The following is a 15660-nucleotide window of genomic DNA, read 5'->3' on the forward strand; positions in this document are numbered from 1 at the left end:
CCCCAGCTCTTCATCGCAGTCGCCCCTTGCCTCAATTTTTCTAGGTGTCTACGCAGCTCATTCTGCCCGATAAAAGTTGACGTTTGGAAACAGCATTACAAATAGTCAACTTTAGCAGATAGACGTGCTGCATGAAGATTTGCCACCCCAAGGCTTATCCAAGCTCGGATCGTCTGCATTAGCTGCCCATGCTTTGAATGCTGCTTGAATCCAAGAACAGCCCTGAATGTCGGGCATTATGCATAGTTGTTGCACAGAGGCAGCCGCTGCTCAAAGCAGTCTGCATTTTACTTTGAAATTAACTGCTCTCGAGAGCATCAGTGAATTTGGAAACTTCTAATGTGATTCAGACATGGATTCTTGGTGCAGGGTTCCTGCACAGACAGAAAAGTGCAGTTAGCTGTTGTCAGCTACTATTGATGTTAATTAACAATTAAATGTATTCTGTCTATATAAAAACAGAGATGCACATTATTGTTGCCTCTAGAATATAGGCGTGGCTGAATCTAATCAACATGCTAGATAGCATTATCTTGTTTGGGTGTGTTTAATCTTTGCATGCAAGGTAATGTAACCAGTGCTTTTTTGAGGCACAGGACTACTGTAATGTGAATTCATCTTGTCTGGCCAAAAAAATATCCACAACCGATACATCTCTTTTGTCAGAGATGAAGGGAAATAGCTGCCATTAGTGTCTCTTTATGTTCTTTTCTGCTTTTCCTAGTAATCAATGGGTTGGTATCGACTGCTTCTATTTTCTTTTTGTGCCTCAGAAATAATTGCCATCTTGCAAACTGTAATTATTTTTTTGCAGACTAGTTTAGAATACCAGTAAGCTTGTCCTTTCTGCCTTGTGGGGCTTTTCTGTATTTTAAAATTACTGGGTAACTAGGTGCCTTTAGCTAATTTTTTGCCTGATAAATTTCAAAGCAAGCAACTCTTCTCTCCTTCCTGTCTGTTGATGAGGAAGAGGGATCTCTTTTTCTACCATCCCTTGATGCAGATTCTCTCCCCACTCCACAATATTCTGCGATCTCTTGCCCATCTGGGTCCAAGTTCCTACATCCATAATGTACATTGAACACATGAACCAAGGCAGTCTTTGACTAGGCTCAGTTGTATGGTGCTGTTACTTGTGCAAAAATTGCTTGGGCAGTCATGGTTGTGGAGAAGAACCTGGCTTTCAATCTGTTGCACAATAAGGTGAGGAGAGGTGGTCAAGAATGGTGTGTCTTGTAATCCACCAACATCTGGAGGGTCACAGTTGTTTGCTTACAGTACAGAACAAATTTCAGTGTCATTGTAATAAGAATAGTAGTAGTAATTTATTATTTATACCCCACCCATCTGGTTGAGTTTCCCCAGCCACTCTGGGCGGCTCCCAGCGGAATACTACTACTACTACTAATGATGATAATAATAAAGCTATAAAACATCAAGCATTAAAAACTTCCCTAAACAGGGCTGCCTTCAGATGTCTTCTAAAAGTCAGATGGTTGTTTATTTCCTTGACATGATGGAAGGGCATTCCGCAGGGCGGGCGTCACCACCAAGAAGGCCCTCTGCCTGGTTCCCTGTAACTTCGCTTCTCACAGTGAGGGAACCGCCAGAAGACCTTCAGAGCTGGACCTCAGTGTCTTGGCTGAACAATGGAGGTGGAGACGCTCCTTCAGGTATACTGGGCCGAGGCCATTTAGGGCTTTAAAGGTCAGCACCAAGACTTTGAATTGTGCTTGGAAATGTACTGGGAGCCAATGTAGGTACAGTGGTACCTCAGTTTAAGAACAGCCCTGTTTATAAACTATTTGGTACATGAACTCCACAAAACCGGAAGTAGTGTTCCAGTTAGCGAACTTTACCTCAGTTTACGAATGGAAGCCAAATGGTGGAAGGGCACCGGCGACTGGGGGCCTCATTAGGGAAAGCGTGCCTCGGTTTAAGAATGGACTTCCGGAACGGATTAAGTTCATAAACCGAGGTACCACTGTATTTCATTGTAGATTACCCCTCCAAATGTCAAGTTCTCAGAAGTCAACAGCTGCAAGATTCTATGGTTGCCTAAGTCCTCACAAAAGCTCTTCCATTTTAGAAACAAGCTATCCACCAGTAAGAAAATATTGCTAATCTCATGCAGTTTCCTCTCTTGTTACTCCTTAAGCCTAAAACTGATACTGCAGGGCGTGAGTTGTGTGAAGGGGGCATCACACTGTTACCAGGAGTAGCACCGTGTTTCTGGTCCTGACTTGGACATCCATGTAGACTGCTTTCCAGGAAGAAGCCTTTGCACAAATAGCTGTTCACTCAGACATCTTCACTTCATGCAGTTGGCTTTAACTTGTGCATGTCCAGACCCTCCCAGTGTCCATTTTAAATGACAAAGAATAATTCTTGGGACCAACCTGCAGCTGCCCAAGAAAGCTAGCCGATCTCTAACCCTCTTGTTAGCACCAGGGTGAGTGGGTAGGTGCATGAGGCAGCCTCATTATGGAATTTTCTCAAAAGCTTGGCAGGTTGCCTCTGGTTTTATCTTTAAGTAGCAAAAAGCTTTCTGTTCCAGTAGGTGCCGGTGAGAGTAAGTGGAATTGATTTTGGAGGCTCTGTCATGTGCTGCTAGTATGCTGTTTTATGCTTTTCTGATCAGGGGCTTTTCATCTCTCTTTAGATACTGTGTTGGGCTTTTTCTTTTTTTATTGTAAGGTTCCCAGAAGTCTCAGAGGAACCATATGGTAGGAAACAAAGCTCAAAACAAATTGAATGCATGCACAAGAAACATGTCAATCCTGAAGGCTGTCTAGCAGAGAAGCATCTTTGTGTCCCACCTCCCATCTATACTGGGTTAATTTAATGTTTATCAGTAAGTAGCATATTTTAGCCAACCACCTCTCTGGATGGCACTTCATCACCCCTTCATATGGGCTCCAGTTGGGTAGCTTAAGGTTCCCACGCACGCACAATAGAATCAGCCACAATAGAATCAGGGAAGCCAAGTTACAGGGAACGAGGCAGAGGGCCTTCTCGGTAGTGGCATCCGCCCTGTGGAACGCCCTCCCACCAGATGTCAAAGAGAACAACAACTACCAGACTTTTAGAAGACACCTGAAAGCAGCCCTGTTTAGGGAAGCTTTTAATGTTTGACAGACTATTGTATTTTAATTTTTTTTGGAAGCTGCCCAGAGTGGCTGGAAAACCCAGCCAGATGGGCGGGGTATAAATAAATTATTATTATTATTATTATTATTGCTACTACTAAAGTAATATACAGTGGTACCTCGGGTTACATACACTTCAGGTTACATACGCTTCAGGTTACAGACTCCGCTAACCCAGAAATAGTGTTTCAGGTTAAGAACTTTGCTTCAGGATGAGAACAGAAATCGTGCTCTGGCGGCGCGGCAGCAGCAGGAGGCCCCATTAGCTAAAGTGGTGCTTCAGGTTAAGAACAGTTTCAGGTTAAGTACGGACCTCCAGAACGAATTAAGTACTTAACCCGAGGTACCACTGTATTCATTAGGTTTGCCTTATTTCATTAGGAACTATAATGAACCATGTGAATCCCAGTAAGAGAGACATCTTCTTGATCTTAACTTGTATGGGGAGGGTGTACATTCAAAGATACTGGGTAGAAGGAGAAAAGGGTGGGGGGAGAGGGAAATAATATTAATAACAGTAATCTGTTTTGAATTAGTCCATGGAGAAGCTTACGTTTCTCTACGGCCTTCCATTCTGGTGTTCCTAGCGCGGAGTTGGATTAGAAGTAAAGTGGATTCAGGCATTATTTATTCAAGGGAGTCAGCATATGATATTAGAATCTGCCAGCAATGTTATTACTGCAGACAGTGCATGATGTATAGTCAATGGGACTCTCAGAATCATAGTAGAAATACTGATTCCCTGACCTAGAAAATCATTTCTCTGAAGACGTTACCTTTCTCACTCTCTGCTGTTCATCCACAGCACGGGGGGGGGGGGGGTGTCATCCAGTGACTGGTGGTGCTGAGATTGGGAATACAAATGTAAACGTGTAAAACGGGCAAGTCCCGATATCGGTGGCCTCACAGTTTTGCCTCTTTGCAACAAATAACATCCAGAGAGCCTGCTTTAGAGGAGAAAAAGATGGGTCATAGTCGTGTGGCAGAGATACTGCCGTGTGTGCAGAAAGATTTCTGCATGAAACCACAGAATGCTACTGCCAGTCAGTGCATACATTACTAAGCTGGATCTGACATGGTCTAAGACAGCTTCCTCTGTTCTTAAACTAAGAAAATATTTAAAAAGGGAAAAACAACAACCCTGAAGTAGATACTGAATTTAACAAACTAGCCGAAGAGCAGATGGGTGCTTAAGCCCCCAGTTCTCTGGACTTCAGATGTCGGCTAGCCCTGCCTTTGGTTACAAGTTGCCGTCTTGGCTGAAACAGCCAGATTGTTCTTTTTCTGAAAAAACAGCTGCTGGCGATGTAGCCTTTGCATCTAACGGATCTGCTTCGATCCTTCTCGGTGTGCAAAGCAGAGCGGTTTATTTTCATGCCATTAGACACCTGAGAAGTAGGTGCTTAAATTGGCTTAAACATTATCTTTACAAAATGGGGCTGTCATGGTCCCAGACCACTCAGAGATCTAGACAGCCATCCTTGCTGCTTTTAGGCACAGACTGTCCTCTCTTGGCAGATCAGAGAAACCTGCTTGTCATGGGGGAATAAATAAGCCCTCCTAACTCCCGGCACCCATTGCAGCATCCTCCTTCCAGAGGTAGCCTTTGCCTTCCTCTGGCTTCTCTCTTCCTCCCTGGCTCCTTCTGAGACTTGCTTAGCTGCTGCCCATCCTGACTGGTTGCTGGTTGGACTACTTGTGAGCGAGCAGCCATTTCTTCCCCCACATCCTCTTTTGGAAGACGTGGCACTTGTGGGTTGGTGGTTTCGTTTACCGTTATAATTGTAGCTGTTGTTCAATGTATATAGCAAGCCCTGGCAATTCACCAGTGGGTTTTGAGAAAAGTAGATGTCGCTGGTAGTCTTTCTAAAGGAAGTTTTGAATTTCTGCTTCTTTATTTTTATCGTTGAGTAACAAACACTACATAAATATTACCATTAGGGGGGAGAAACAGGAAACCGAGAGGTGCAAGTCATTGCTTAGACACTTAAACAGTAATGTCTAGCAATAGCCTTAAGTTCTATATTGATACTTGTTTTACTTCCCTGTCCTGAACGTGCCCAGTAATTTCATAGTTTAAATGGGTTCAGTCCTGTCTGAAACTTCAGAATCTAAACAAATTTAAAAAGTGAAGATTATATTCAGACTAAAATGATAAATGTATTCAACTATGCTGTATGGCCTATTTGTTGCCTATTTATCGTACCTAGCAGTTCGAAAGCACGTCAAAGTGCAAGTAGATAAATAGGTACCACTCCGGCGGGAAGGTAAACTGTGTTTCCATGTGCTGGTCTGGTTTGCCAGAAGCGGCTTAGTCATGCTGGCCACATGACCCAGAAGCTGTATGCCGGCTCCCTCGGCCAATAAAGCGAGATGAGCGCCGCAACCCCAGAGTCGCTCACGACTGGACCTAATGGTCAGGGGTCCCTTTACTAAGAGTCCAAGGTAGCATCATTTTGACCTCATGATGACACAGGGAGGTAGATTATACAGTACTGTGAAATAGCCATTAGCTCATAGTCAACCAGCAAGTTTCATGGCCGAGTGCAGATATGAACTTTGGTGTACCACCTTCTAAGCCAACATGCCCTACTGGCTGTTAGGAAAAGAATTTAGAGTAATCTTTGAACCACGAGGAAGCGGTTTTGAATGGCTCTAATGTTCCATTAAAACATTCCTTGGTGTAAGTAAACCACCTTTCATATCTATGTCAGGGCAAGGGGGGGGGGGGGGACCAAAACTGACTCTAGCTATGCTGGTCCTCCACAGTGCATGGATACCTGCTCTATCAATTTTCTTTCTGCCCCCTCCCCAACTGCTGTGAAGCTGCTAATGCTACATATAATCAAGCAGATAAGCTTTACATTTGTACTAAAAGGATCCCCCCCTTTTTTTCTGCAGGTGAATCTTGGAAGCAACCAGTACCTCTTCTCTACGGTGGTGGATCCCAAGGAAATGCCATGCTTCTGCTTACGCCATGATGTTGATGCTCTTCTCTGGCAGCCACGCCCAGATCAGCAGGACAAATGGGAGCACATTTCAACCTTCAATGCCTTAGGTATGGGAGGAAGGCTTTTGGAAATAGCATTTCTCTTCCTTATAAAGCTGTGGTCCATAACTCTTCCAACACTTCCGTGCAGTATCTCTGATCTCATCCATAACAGAGCTCTCTGTCTTTCAAAACTCAGTTGATAAATCGCTGCATCTTGGAAAGTAGCTAAACGCTAAGCTGACTTCCGTAATGACTTAAAAGGGAATAAGCAACCAACCGACAATGGGGGGGGGGGAATCAGTATAATCTTAATTACTGCCTCCTCATCATAGCCAACTAATTGAGAATGGAGATCTCTAAAATCTTAATTACTATCTCATCAGCAAGCCAAGTTTCTTCAGAATTAAATAGAAATTAGTTTTATGGATGAAGGGTTCTACAGTGCCATCTGGAGAACATAAATAGAATCTATGTCCACAGATAAAAAACATATTTCAGGGTTGTGTGCAGTTAAGTTGTAGGTAGACCCAATGGCTTTAAGTTAGTCATGGCCATTAATTTCTGTGGGCCTGCTCTCAGGAGAACTTAGTTCGAGACAACTCCCAGATCAAATTTGAGGATCAATTCCAAGTTAATTGCTCCAGAGTGGGGGGAAATCCATAAAAAAATTCCAGGCATGCTGACTGACTTGAGTGGATTTCACTGAGCACACTACTGGCAGAAGGAGTGCTGTAGTATTGCCCATCTTATACCCTTTGGAAGATTTCAATTCAGGATTGTGTTGAAAGTGTACAACAACACTTTAGGGTTTTGGGTTTTTTAGCTGGCAGTCCAATGTTTTTAATCTTCATTGTGGAAAATAACAGGGAATTCTAAAGCATTTTTGCTTTAATCATCCCATAATTTTTAATGAATAACACTGTGTGGTGAATTTCCACATCTTTGGGCCACTTCATATACTGAATTTTTCAGAGGCCAGTACAGTGGTACCTCGGCTTAAGTACTTAATTCGTTCTGGAGGTCCATTCTTAACCTGAAGCACCACTTTAGCTAATGCAGCCTCCTGCTGCTGCCGTGCCGCCAGAGCACGATTTCTGTTCTCATCTTGAAGCAAAATTCTTAACCCAAGGTACTATTTCTGGGTTAGTGGAGTCTGTAACCTGAAGCGTATGTAACCTGAAGCATCTGTAACCTGAGGTACCACTGTATATTTCCTATTTCTACACATATGATTGACTGTATTTAAAAGTGCTCCTTCTGTTCCAAAAGAGGTTGGCTACAACTTTGGGGTTTGTTTGTTTGCTTTGCGTTGAACAGCAATGTGCTGTGTTATACCACAGTCTGTGGGAGCGATTTAACTTAGGAGTCCCTTGCTCAGGGACAATGGCATATTCTCATCCCCCCATTGCCCCCCAGATTGGCTGAGGCGGGGTCAAAAGAACCCTCAGATCAGCGCATGGGAAGAAGGGGGGAGGTGTAGTTCCATCTGGCAAGCTAAAACATTTATGCAGACAGAGCTTCTGTAATGGAGCAAGACTGAATTCCACCCTGCGTTTTGAAAGTTTCAGCTGTGGCGTTTAGTATAGAGGTTGGGTGCTCCCAAAACAAGTCCAGGCCTGTCTCACACACTCCATTGTCTCTCAAGGCAGACGGATGTCAACAGCAGCAGCACAAGCTCCCATCAACCCTAACTGACATGCCCAATGGTCAGGGATGATGGGAGTCAGCCCTCCCATATCAGGAAAACACATTTGCCCCAGCTGCAATGCTGAACAGTTTCAAAGGCGCCACACCCAAATGGAGGGCAATGCTGTGTTATACCACAGTCTGTGGGAGCAATTTAACTTAGGAGTCCCTTGCTCAGGGACAATGGCATATTCTCATCCCCCCATTGCCCCCCCCCCCCCAGATTGGCTGAGGCGGGGTCAAAAGAACTCTCAGATCAGCGCATGGGGATACAGGGCATAGAAGATGCTTGCATCCAAAAGAAATACTTGCCAATATATATTTTTGCATCTTCTTTCTTTAAAAGAACAAAAAACTCAGTGGTTGTTTCTTTAAAAAATGGCACAGGACCTCTATTTGAGAGAGGATGTAGCATATCTAAAATACAGTCGTACCTTGGGTTAAGTACTTAATTCATTCCGGAGGTCTGTTCTTAACCTGAAACTGTTCTTAACCTGAAGCACCACTTTAGCTAATGGGGCCTCCTGCTGCTGTCGTGCCGCCGGAGCACTATTTCTGTTCTCATCCTGAAGCAAAGTTCTTAACCCGAGGTACTATTTCTGGGTTAGTGGAGTGTGTAACCTGAAGCATATGTAACCTGAAGTGTATGTAACCCGAGGTACCACTGTAGCCCAATTTTCTTTTTTATTGTCTGTGTGTGCTTCAGGTTATGTGCAAGCATCAAAGCAAGACAAGAAGTTTATGGCCTGTGCCCCAAATCACTCCTATTCTGCCCTTTGCGAGTGCCTGCGACGCGTGTTCATCTATCGGCAACCGACTCCTCTGTCTACTGTTCTCTACAACAGGAAGGAAGGAAGACAAGTGGGGCAAGTTGCAAAGCAGTTGGTAGCGACTCTTGAAACCCATGACCCCGTTTTGGGGTTCCAGGCAACAAACGAGAGATTGTTCGTTCTGACGACGAAAGTGCTCTTCATAATAAAAGTGAACACTGAGAACTAATGACCAAACGTATTGCGTTATCGTTGCATTCAAAATTGGCTCACATAGTGACTGCATAAAAAAATTATTAGGAAAATACAGAGGTATGCTGTAAGTTCAAAAGCAACATTTATCGCACCATGACCAAAATGTATCTTCGCATTTGCCTTGTATTTAATAGAGAGAAGTTTTCGGCTTTATTTTTTAATAAACAGTTCATTATTTGTGCAAGGTTGCAGTTCTGTTAAGGAAGTGCAAGGAATTTGTTTGTTTTTCTCTTTCCAGCAGGTGCTTCCATGAAATGGTTAATTTGCTGCTTTTCCAAATAGTTTCCAGTCACATCTTTTTTAATAATAGCTGGTTGTTCATTTTTCTTCATTTTTTTTTATTACAGCAATGTCTTATCTGGCATGCTAAGTCAAATCACTCCATATATATGTGTGTGGAAATCTACCAAAATAATTAAAATGTAATTTGCAGCCTTAGTTAAAAAGGCGGGGTTATTTGTTTTCATTTTTGTTTCGTTTGCTTTTTCATCTCTATAAATGCCTCCATGCTTAGCACTTTGCATTGGCTCATCGGATAAGCGATAGTGAGCACGAACATCTTACTTTCCTCTGCTGTTATTTTTTTTTTATTGACTCTGAAACTTCTCATTATGTGTAAACTTTGATTGTGTTTGGGTTCCAGATGAAAATCTTCAACCTTTTTAGAAATAAAGTGGGTTTTTAAAGAGCAAGCAAATAAATAAATAAATACATAAATAATACTGATGTTCTTGTCTTCTTTCCCCTGACGTTGAGGTAGGAGCTCTGATTTGAGGGAGAATAACTAGGGGTTTGAGGGCACTCAGTTCTACAGCTGCTATTACTGTCTGAAGGTAAGAGATAATGAATTTAAACAATGCCATAGGTAAGCCTCTTATGAGAAGAGGAGGTTCAGCGCTGTTGCAGAAACAGGAAGGTAGCTGCTCTGCAACTGTTCAAAGGCACACATAAAATCCACTTTAGTATGATAATGACGAGGGTGAGATCTTTGAAAAATTAAACCAGTTTGTGGACATGATGCAAGCAAGATGCACTTACCTATTTTTCCTTTCGTCAGCCAGTCCTGCTGCGAAGCTAAATTTTACTGTTGGAGGAAAAAGCTCCTTTATAAAATAACAATTCATTAGTCATATAATAATTCCTCTCCTGCACACAACAGCACATTTATTTATATACTTCATAAAATTTATCGTTTGGTGGTTAAAAAAACACCTGCCCACTCTCAAAGCTGTTTACAAAAAGTTAAAACAGCAAGATCAGGAAGAATTTGCAATACTTTAAAACAAACGAAAAGTTAAATACTAAAACATTAAGATTCATGTCAGCATTTATGAAGCTAAGAGTTGTGGGAAGCTCGTTTTCTCTGTCTCTTGTGGCTCCCTACTCATTTTTTCACATAGTCTTCATTATAACAGACAAAAAAAGGCAAGCATGGAAAATGTAGCTTAACTTCCAAAGGTTACCAACGGAGCAAATCTAACCATAAAAAAGTTTTATTTCCCTCTTGATGATACTTCTGTACACTTTTTGGAAATAGAATAGTACTTGCAATGAATCAAAGTTTTGCAGCGCACATCTAAATCTCGTTCGACCCAAGCATATAAAGATTGATCTCGACATCTCGTAGTGTCAAGAAGAGATAGAGAAGTATCCTAATTCCAAATACGGTTGGATCTCCCATTTCATACACTGTGTTCCACAGCAGGAGGGAAGAAATGGAATGACCCACTTCTGTTCCCACTGTTAAGGGACACAGAGATTATTGTGGGTCTAATTTAAACAGATCCCTCCATAGCAGCAGGGCATAGCTTATCATTTGATAATAGCAATGGGTAAAATAATTGACTTTGGCAAGTTATTATTGACTGTTGGGCGCAGCCAGTGCTTAGCCTGCCACGTAAAAAAATTTTCATCCTAAATACAGTGTTATCCATTAATTGACTCCTAAAGCAGGATGGAGCAAAGTCTTCAATCTGAGTGTGTTACTTGTACTGTAATGCAATTTTGGGATTAAAAGGCCTATCCTTGAGTTGTTGTTGTTGTTGTTAAATTAATTAATTACTTATTTTTGTACCTCCCTTCATTTGAAGATCACAGGGCAGTTTACAGCATAAAAACACAAAAATACACGACATAATAACAAATTAACCAATACCGACCAAGGTTTGTTGCTCCAAGCCACATGACCAACCACTGCTAGCCAAAAGCAAAAGCTTCCAAACGTCTCCTCCCAGCCACGTGGGAGGAAATGGGCGAAGATGGGAAGCATACAACTCCAAGATTGGCGGTGGTGTCTTTCTGGTTTAGCGTGATTTGTGAACATGACCACTGGGAGAAGCAACCTCATGGAAATCAGACTTCTATATCTACCATGTCCTGTCAAATGATAAGGAGAATAGCTCTACGGATCAGATGCAAGTATGTGGCAAACTTGTTTTCTGCGTGCATCGGAAGCCATAACAGAAAAGGCAAGAAGGCAGCATCAGAAGAAGGAAAGGGTGCCATTAAAAAAAAAAAATTTAAAAAAGAAAAAACCATAACAACTTAATTCGAGGAGCAGGTTTAGTTAGGCTGGTGACTGGGACCAGCTTAGTATGGGTAGCGCAACATCTACAGTTTTGCTTAAATGGATTGTGCCTGATTTACAAGCAAAATATCCCAGTCAAAACCTCACAACCCAGAACGACCCGCATTTCTCTCCAGAGAAATGGACACCTCCAGGAATTTAGGGGGACTTCGTATGGCACATACTCCATTTGTCAATTTCAGCATTGAGTGTGTGACGGGCATCTGAGGTTAATATGGACATATCAAACTTCCATATCCCCAGTGCCAACTGTATATATTTTAACTTTGTGAAGTAATGTGTTTGTTCTTTTTTAAAACTTCAAATAAGTTGTATTACGGCAGAGCCGTATGAATTGTTGATGTCATTAAAACTTCCTTTCCAGAGACTGCCACTGACTAGGAGCAATAGCTCAAAATGCGTAGGACATTTTAATTTACAAGGAAATAATTTACAGCAGCAGCAGCTGCTTTGTACAGAGATGGAAAAAATGCAATCCATTTCCTGCCACTGTGAAATTTGGTTAGCTACGATGCATCGAATGAATATCCATTCAAGCCGTAACTTCTTCCTGCCAAAGAGAGTTTCTGAAAGTTATTGGGAAGGTTCAAGAGACATCTCTTGGTAAAGTTTTTCTGGAAATAGCATCTGGCAAGAAACATGCTACAGCATGGGTTGGGCACCTGTGACCCTCCAGATCCCATACAGCTCCCATCAGTGAAGGCTGATCCATTAGGATGAGTGAAGCACTGTCCCAGCAACCTCAATCTGCCCCCAGCCAACCCTCACTTGCCTGCCTTCTACTGTTGGTCTCCTTACTGTCTACCCTACCAGTCCTCACAGGCATAAGCTCTGGAGGGTTAAGAGAACCCAAAAAACATCACCGGAGAGGAGGAAAGATTGTTCCAGCAGGCAGGCAGAAAAGATCGTGCTGGCAGAGAACAATCATATTGGCGCACCATTTAATTCCCCCCTACGCAGCGTTGGTTCGTGGTTAATAGGGGGAGCAAAAGTGCATCATCCTATTGAGTGATTTGAGAGAAAGAGAGTATTAAGAATTGGTGTATTGAGTTTGCCAGTGTGGTGTAGTGGTTAAGAGCGGGAGACTTGTAATCTGGTGAACTGGGTTCGCTTCTCCGCTCCTCCACATGCAGCTGCTGGGCAACCTTGGGCTAGTCATACTTCTCTGAAGTCTCTCAGCCCCACTCACCTCACAGAGTGTTTGTTGTGGGGGAGGAAGGGAAAGGAGATTGTTAGCTGCTTTGAGACTCCTTAGGGTAGTGATAAAGTGGGATATCAAATTCAAACTCTTCTTCTCTTCTTCTTTATTCCCTATTGTGTTATTTTTGGATGGTAACCATACCCACAGATCCACAGAAAACCATGGTCAAAGAAGTCTACTCATAGTCTTCCTTTGCTGGATGCCACCCTTAGATTGTAATGCTGTGGGGAAGGAACGGCTTGTTTTTATTGATTGCTATGTGCACGACTCTTTCTTTGGGGAGGGAAAACTTTCAAATAAATATACTAAATGGAATCCCCATGGAATCATGCATGCTGGTGACTTCTGGAGTTATGTTTTGTAACACTTTCAGGAAGTCACGGTTTGGGGACAGGGGCTAGGAATATTGTCAAAAGCTATTTCCATTGCAGCATTTATATGCATTCTGGCCATAGCTGGACTCAGCTCAATATTTATGAACTGTCCACCAAGACACCCTCCCTGTTTGTTTTCTACATAATTTTTACCCTGAAGTTGGCTGGGCTATTATTCATTGTGAAAGGTGTCATACTGAGTTTTTTTCAAAGTCTGCTCATTTAACTTTGCTGATGGCAAGACACAGACTTCCTGCTCAAAAACCAAATGCTACGCTACACAATCTCAGAGTCTGCATTTCTTTTTCCCCCAGCAGCACATTAAACGAATGGATAGTGGGACTCAGAAGATCAGCCACTTTGGCTAACCCCTCTTTCCACCTGTACACAACCAGATTCCAAAAAGCAATCTAGGCTAAATAATAGAGCAGGAATGGGGAATCTGTGAGCCTGCAGATGCTGCTGGACTACAGCTCCCATCACCCCTGACTGTTGGTCATGCTAGCTGGGGCTGATGGGACTTTGAATGCAATAATATCAGAATATAATAACGGGTTCCCCATCTCTGCAGTAAAGGAATATGTGCCTGCAAATTTTTCATTCTTTACCTCCTTTTAGCAGTCTTGTTTCAAACAGTCATTGGACTTCTGACAGCCTCTGTTTTAATAGTGGGTGGGTGTCTCATAAACTCCTATTTTTTAAAAAATAAAATAAACAATAAACAATAAATCGCAGGCAGAAGCAGTGGGCTGGAATGAGCTGTATTGGAATGAGCAATAAGGAACTGTGATGAGTAGGGAATAGCACAGACACCACGGAGGCCTTGACTATTAGAAAATAAGATTCACTGTAGGCAAAATATCTGTGTAATTCACAAATTATTAAGTCCCTGCTATTCTGCATGGCTCCTGTTGGCAAAAGGCAACAGAGAACATGGTTTACAAAGAAAGGAGGAAGGGAATTGTCTTAGCTGCTGCTGGCTAGAAGATGCAGCAATTGTTACTGGGGATAATTAGGAATGAAGTATCAAGTTTCCCCATTAAGTCATCTTACTTAATTCCCCTTTTTAATAAATGTTTAATTTAGATTGTAAGCCTGCAGGTATGAACACCTGTCTTGTACAATCTCCACAGGCTACAGAGAACTAATAATCATTTTGGCAGGCAGGTTTTCTTCTGAGAGAGCAGAGCCCACACGGATAACCACTCAGACTGATTTGTGGTTAAGGCTGTCTTCTCGTTGGTGGTGGCAGCTGGTGCCCATTGGGGATCTCTAGAGCAGAAGGCATGGAGACCCAGAATAAGTGGAACCAGAGGCTAGGACAGGCACTGCCCCATTTTGCCCTAAGGGACCGGCCTTCACTGCTTATTTAGCAAGATGACAATGCAGGATGACAATACAGTTCTCCAGGAAGTGATTGCTCACCCTGGAATATTTTACTCATGCCTCCGGTTCAGTGAGAACATCGAGGGGGGAAATGTGACCCACCAGGAACTCTTCCCCATTGGCACAGAGGCCAGTTCTCCATATACTGTATGTTTCTCCATGGAAACTGTCTGGGCTAGGCATATGGACGGTTGTTAAGAGAACAGCAGAGGTAGAATACAGGTACATGTCTAGACCAGCTTCCTGTTTCCCACAGTGGTCAACTATAGGCCTGCAGGAAGCCCCCATGCAGGAAGCCCGCCGGGACCATATAACACTGGTCCTAAAGGATCTACACTGGCTCCCAGTCAATTTCCAAGCACAATTCAATGGCCTTGTCCCTGAAGGAGCATCTCCCCTTCCATTGTCCAACTCGGACAATGAGGCCCAGCTCCGAGGCTCTTCTGGCAGTTCCCTCACTGCGAGATGTGAAGCTACAGAGAACCAGGCAGAGGGCCTTTTTGGTAGTGGCACCCGTCCTGTGGAACACCCTCCCACCAGATATCAAACAGATAAACAACTATATGACGTTTAGAAGACATTTGAAGGCAGCCCTGTTCAGGGAAGTTTTTAATGGTTGATGTTTTATTGTGTTTTCAGTATTTTGTTGGGAGCCACCTAGAGTGGCTTGGGCAACCCAGTCAGGTGGGAATCATCATCATCATCATCAAACACAATTCTCTCCCATGGCTGTTGTAGCATACAGAAGGACCCAGGTTCAACCCTTGGCATGTCCAGGAAGGACTGAAAATTTCCCTGTCTGAAACCCTGGAGAAATGCTGAGCTAGATGAGGCCATGTTCTGACTTGGTATAAGCCAACTTTCTGTGTTCCACTATAACTGCTGTTCAAAGACCTGCTGCCTCTGATCTTGGAAGGAGTATATGGTAGCCACTGTGGCTTGCAGCCATTGACAGCTGTCTCCACCATGAGTCTAATCCCCTTTTAATGTCATCTGAACTGGTGACCATCACAACTCCTCGCAGCACTTCCTTTTTCCCTGTCCTGAACCTTCCAGCATTCAGCTTCATTGGACGGCCCTGAGGTTCTTGCATTATTAAAGGTAAAGGGATCCCTGACCATTAAGTCCAGTCGCGGACGACTCTGCGGTTGCGGCGCTCATCTCACTTTATTGGCCGAGGGAGCCGGCATACAGCTTCCGGGTCATGTGGCCAGCATGACTTAGCCGCTTCTGGCAAACCAGAGCAGCGCATGGAAACGC

The 15660-nt window shown here is 43.2% G+C and overlaps 1 protein-coding gene across 1 annotated transcript in view; it reads left to right on the plus strand.

Annotated features, from left to right (window-relative positions):
* NUDCD1 (NudC domain containing 1) overlaps positions 1–9574 on the plus strand; it is a 57265-nt gene extending 47691 nt beyond the window's left edge. Inside the window, exons 9-10 of the mRNA XM_083516750.1 lie at positions 6051–6207; positions 8534–9574. Coding sequence (XP_083372876.1) covers positions 6051–6207; positions 8534–8826 — 450 coding nt within the window. The 3' untranslated portion in view covers positions 8827–9574. The remainder of the gene's footprint in view (positions 1–6050; positions 6208–8533) is intronic.
* Positions 9575–15660: the final 6086 nt, after the last annotated feature.

The sequence above is a fragment of the Podarcis liolepis genome, assembly GCF_965112155.1.
Source record: "Podarcis liolepis genome assembly, chromosome: 8".
NCBI lineage: Eukaryota > Metazoa > Chordata > Lepidosauria > Squamata > Lacertidae > Podarcis > Podarcis liolepis.